Source organism: Suricata suricatta, chromosome 13, assembly GCF_006229205.1.
Source record: "Suricata suricatta isolate VVHF042 chromosome 13, meerkat_22Aug2017_6uvM2_HiC, whole genome shotgun sequence".
NCBI classification, from domain to species: Eukaryota; Metazoa; Chordata; class Mammalia; order Carnivora; family Herpestidae; genus Suricata; species Suricata suricatta.
The window spans coordinates 8935753-8941752 of NC_043712.1; the positions used below are offsets into that span (position 1 = coordinate 8935753).

At 37.9% G+C, this 6000-nt stretch overlaps 1 protein-coding gene across 1 annotated transcript in view; it reads right to left on the reverse strand.

Annotated features, from left to right (window-relative positions):
- The window catches only part of PBX3 (PBX homeobox 3), a 216260-nt gene that overhangs the window by 50033 nt on the left and 160227 nt on the right, over positions 1-6000 (reverse strand). The window contains exon 4 of the mRNA XM_029921078.1: positions 3724-3965. Coding sequence (XP_029776938.1) covers positions 3724-3965 — 242 coding nt within the window. The remainder of the gene's footprint in view (positions 1-3723; positions 3966-6000) is intronic.

A 6000-nucleotide genomic window follows, 5' to 3' on the forward strand; every position in this document is an offset into this window, starting at 1 on the left:
GAAGGCCTTCAATTCTTAAAAACAGGCTTCCCAGGACCTTAGGCTCAAGTTCATTAGGAATTCACTTATTCTCATAGTTGGGCCCTTAATCGTAAGATATTTGAAAGGTACAGTAAAAGCGTTTTTCAAAATGTGTAGCTAATCAACAAAAAGACAAAGAAGCAACTGGGTTTTTCTTTCCTGGCTAAAGAGGGAAGCAATGTACCCCAAAGAAAGTATTGTAAGACAGGTGCTGCAAACTTTGGAAAATTATATATTCCTGTTGGGTGTCAGGATCAAAAAGAGAAAAGTAAAAATAGTTTTGTTTCATTTTGGGTGGTAGTAATATTCAAGAATCTTACTGTACTATATATCTATGCCTATATCTATTTCAAAAGTATGTATAAATGAATTTATATGGGCATGATCAAAAATCATTTTATCTGAGCCTATGTCATGAAGACATATGATCAAAGGACATTTTCTGGAGGGAAAAAAAAGGACAGGATTTTAAAGACAGTACCATTCCTAAAACACACACATAAAACTGGGTCTTGCAGCTTGGATTTAATTTTGCTCAAACTGTAGCTCTAGTCTGCTTAGCTTTGTAAATGTGGCTGTGTTTATAAGGTACTTTAATTTATTGCAGTGGTAGTGTTTGTTAATTTTATGGCAATCTAAATCTAAACAGGCTTCAGATACATTTTCATTACAGCTTCATTGCAAAACACAATAGAGTGAATAGCTCTAAGATTCCAATGTAGTTTATTTCTTTCAGTAAAAGACTCAACATAATTTTCTGATGAAGCCACTGCCTTAACATGTATGTTCTTCCTATTTACTAATAGGCACCTGTCACTCAGAATACCTGTGTTCACTTTTAGGAGGAAAATATACTTTCTGGAAAGCCAATAGTTGTTTTTTCCAGCCCTACTCTGATCCCATTTTAAATGCAAGTCCACATGGGCAAATGAGAGAAAACCAGAATGGACTAAATGATTTTCCAATTCTATGTAAGTAGCAAGCATAATTCAATGGAAATGGAAGGAATATTGTCAGAAACTGATTTCAGTACCTGATTTGGACACTAACCAGATGTGTGACATTGGATAAATCATTTGTTTAACTTGAATCCCATTTTCTCCTCTATAAAATAGAAATTACAATGCTACCTATTTTGGAAATGCCACCCTTCATCTCACTTGGTTCTGCTTAGCCCTCCTAGTTGCTCCAAAGCATATCTCTAGAAGGTCTCTCCTTCTAGCCTACAACTTGTATACCAAAGATTTGTAAACAAAACAAAACAATTGACTATCTTATGTCAAAACTCACGGATCTAATAACTAAGGAACTACAGACAGAAAAGCGATAAAAGCCAGCCCCAAAGGCAACCCAAGAGAGATAAATGCTGCTACGTTGTTTCTAGAACTGAAAATACAGAACCTACAGAATAAAATGTGTAAACAAATTCTGTTATTCAGCCAACGAGTCATCACACTCAATCTATGTATTTGTTCATAATACTGCAGCGATTTCATATGTCATTTTTCCTTCAGAAAATGTTAAAAATGAGCAAGGGAAGATGTACTTAAATGGTTTTTATTAGGTTACTGAGTATATTGAGAAATAAGAATTCATCATTAAACTTAAAACTCATTTCCCAATATGATATTCAATCCAAAGAATCCAAAACTACAAACTATAGATTAACTTATGAAAAACTTGTCTGTATTCTCAAAGGAAAAGAAAACAAACCCCCCGGTGCCAGGGACTGATGGCAGCCTCCCTGCCTTCCAACAGGGCTACAGAGAGAAACAAGGACGCTGGTGTGAGGGACCACGCGCGGCAGGAGACAGTAGGGGGGCCGCCTTAAATCTTGAGTCAGAAAAGTCGGGCCACTTGGTCCCTAGTACTATAGATCTTTCCATGCAAGGTGACTGGTGGTATTTATTTAGGAAGTATGTATAGAGGTATTTAACAAAGTTATGAGATTAAGATTATACTACATATTGGAATCATTGTCTTCTGTTTATGCTCAGGGCCACTTTTTCAACCATGACTTATTTTGTTTCCTCTCAATTATTTATACGTCAAATCAGAAAGACACTTTTTTGCATATACATACATAAGATAGTTTTTCCAAAATTCTTATTTGCACATCTTCCACCAAAAATTCCTACCAATGAGACTAGAGATACAGTTTAAGACCCCCCCAGAAAGTACTATTCAGAAAAAAAACCCCAAAATATCTTATTATATTAATTTATATTGTATTTTAACATAAAGCTACATAAACTTTCTACCCTTCCTCAAAACACACTCACCTCTGGAACAGAATCCTACATTTGCTTAATACCACCACATCCAGAATACTTGAGAAGGCAATTAAAAAAAGTGACATATACAACTGAAACTATGCAGGGAACTCAGAAAAAAGTCTGTAATAACACTGACGAGGATGCCCACATCTCACTAAAATGTTTGGACTTTAAGAAGTGCCTGACTATACAGCGAAGTGTTTGTGGTTGAAATGGTATGACGCCTAAGCCTGGCTTTAAAACACTCCACCAAAATCAGAACAAGGGGTGTGTGTGTGTGTGTGTGTGTGTGTGTGTGTGTGTGTGTGTGTGTGAGAGAGAAATAGGCGAAATAAGGTGGGCAAAAACTGACATTATTAATCTAGGTGATGGATGTCCAGGCCTTATTTTAGGTTGAGCTCTATAAAACTGCCAATACTGTTTTTGACCTAAAAACTTGGCAATTTCACAGGATTAAACTTAAGAATATTACCGTTCTTTTTGGGCACATTTAAATATTTCTATAATAATGTATTTTTTTTATTATCTGCTAGTGAGAATTCTTCAAACTAAACAAGATTTTAGGTTTACTAACAACTAAAAATGTTTATAACGAACTACCAACATTTTACCTTATTTCATTGAATCTAAGACTTAACTTCTTTTTTCCCACCTTTTAACATCTCTGAAGTTCGGAAGCATTTTATAGTCAACAGCATACTATAGTTAAATCGGGTAGTGTTACTTTTTTCTTGGTGGTACATAAACAGTGACACAACTTAAAATCAAAGATACCTTAGATTCAATGAAGCATGGTAAATATAATGGCTGAGAATAGCATTTTTAATCTACACCCTTTTTCTAATCAGGAATTTAGCACACAATGCCTAGCATTCCCTGGCCGAGGTTACCTATAATTACCTTGGGAGGCTCCTCTTCAGAGAGAAAGGCCAGAGCCTGCTTGCTTCGTGGCGGTTAGCTCCCTCCCCTATAGTCTGGCACAATCCATAAGACTGAACTCCCAGGAGGATTCTGGAGCTCACTGCACAGAAGCAAGTGTTCACTGTGCAGTGCTTCCCTTTAAAAGTTGTTAAAACTCATGAGCGAGGCCAGTGTGGAAATGCTAATGACCCCGCGCTCTGAAGGGCACCGCGCAGTGAGGTTAGAGGGGAGGAGGCTGCGGTGTGGTAGTGAGGGGGTGTGGGTGTGAGGCACGGGTAGGACGAAAACAAGCGGATGGGATAAAATAGGGTTAGCTTCACCTCCGAAATCTCAAAGGGACTTCATTTCATGAATCCAGCAGTTCACCTGGGTTTTTGCATTGACCTTATTTATTTTGCTCTTCGTGTGAACACCTACCCCTCACAGCCCTGAGCACTGGTTAGTGCAGTCTAATGGAAGAGCGACAGAGGGTTTGTGCAGGACTATGAGAGTGGCGGCTGCTGACCTGTTCATATTTCTCCAGTTCTGTGTGATAGATTTGTCTGATCTGGGTCAATTTGGCTCTGTAATCTGAGTGTTCAATAGAGTTATCTGAAGAACCTCCAGAGGCTGCCGCGGCTGCAGCTGCTGCCGCCGATCCCCCACCTTTCTCAGGACCTGAAACCCCTTCTGCCAAAAGCATATTGTCCAGTCTCATTAGCTGGGGGTCGGGAGGGTCCTCCTCCTGGGCTCCTCTGATGCTGAGACCTTCAAGGAAAGAGAGAGACAGAGAGAGAAGAAGCGAGAAACAGGACAAATAGTGTGAGTATTTTGTTTATTTGAGAAAATGATCAAACAACATCAGTGCACTACAATTCATGCTGAGAATTTCTTTGTTCACATTTATCAATAAGCGTAAGAATGAAAATTCTTTGAGAGAATATTTACATGCATCTCGGATTTTCTAATATTACCCCCTCTCAATTAGACTGGATCGCTGGAAAAAGGTAACCATGGCTTCTCAGAATATTCTAACCTCAAGCTTCCCAAATGTAGATGCTGTAAGCATAAAACGGGAAGGGGGTAAAAAACTTGGGATTTTGAGAGGACAAAAATAATTCTAAGGATATAAAACAAACCCATCTAAAGGTAGTTATTCTGTTGTTTTTGTTTTTGTTTTTGTTGTATGGTTGGAAGAACAGAACCTAAAAGTCCCCTGGAATAAGTCATTCACAAACTATATCCCAAAATTAGAAAATAAACAGAGGGGCGCTTGGGTGGCTCAGTCGGTTAAGCCTCTGACTTCAGCTCAGGTCAGTTCTCACGTTCGTGGGTTTGAGCCCTGCGTCAGGCTCTGTGCTGACGGCTAGCTCAGAGCCTGGAGCCTGCTTCCGGTTCTGTGTCTCCTTCTCTCTCTGCCCCTCCCCCTCTCATGCTCTGTCTCTCTCTGTATCAAAAATAAATAAAACATTTAAAAAAATTTAAGAAAATAAACAGAATTAGACTGGAGTCTCCATCGTGTACTTTCAGGAGAAGAGAAATTAATACATTATGAAGTAATTAGCTATGCTTTAAATGTATATATTATTGAAAAAATATATATAAGTGAATGAATTTTTTAAGCAAACTATGTGCAACCAGGACCTTAAATACAGTATTAAAAAATGTACCATTAAAGTAGCAATCCAGTGCTGGGCACAGTAGTCTCCATGTAATTTTGCTTTTAAATCAAGAACTTCCTAAGTGATGCCCAGTCAGCAACCTCATCTGAGAACTATAGATCACAGCTGACAATTCATAGGTTTAATCAGGTCACATAGGCTTTCTGCCAAGATGTTTTCAACAACACAGAAGACAAAGTTTTAAAATAATTATCATGGTATAAAAAGCACTGGAGTCATGACAGCTCAAAATCAGCATTTTCATTAATGTGTAACATAATCTAAAATATCCCAGCCCAATTAACCTCTGTAAATCTGTTTAAAAGCAGGTTCCCCACACTAGTTACAAGGCATCTTGGGGAAGAGGGAGGGGGAGTTGGCATCTTGCATGTCGGCATTTGGATGCTGCCTCTTTCCTCTGTGCCTGTTGTTGTTTATCCACAGTGGTGCACACTCTGTGTCTAGTGTAACTTACATGACAGTAACATCTATAAGCTGCCAAGTACTCAACTGAGCACCAGCTCTGTGATTTTATATGCTAACCTAAAACTATCATCAATTCTTTTAAGAACAGACTTCATTCCTAGATGTCCTGAATTACACCCACAGCATGACAGAGCTCTTGGTTGTCTTAACTCAAACGCACAACTTTAATTTCCTCCCTCAAAACACTTTAAAGCTGCCACTTTCATTTAAAAATATACTTCAGAATAATTTCAACTGGGTAATAAAACTAACTCACAATAATTTAAAATTATATCTGGTGCCTGTTCAGAGGTAAATAAATAAGGTTTGAAAACTGTAATATACTAAGACAATAAATTCATTTAGGGAACCAGGAAGTTAGATAACTCTCTTAAATAAGATAAAATCAGTATCAACATTGCTGATAATCAAAAATAGAAAAACATGTATTTGCTATTTCTTCTATATCTGGCAATTACTGGTATTTTTAATTTAACAGCTTTGATTTTCTTCCCTTCTAATTCACCTCATTAGATGTTAAAAATCTCATGGCCTTGTCACACTTCTCGTTCCACAAGTTTTTTGTACATCTGGCATGCAGTGAGGACTCATTGAGCAACCTCTTATCTTACATTTTGGCTCAGCTCCTAAGTTTCTACTTCGTACACGAAAATTTT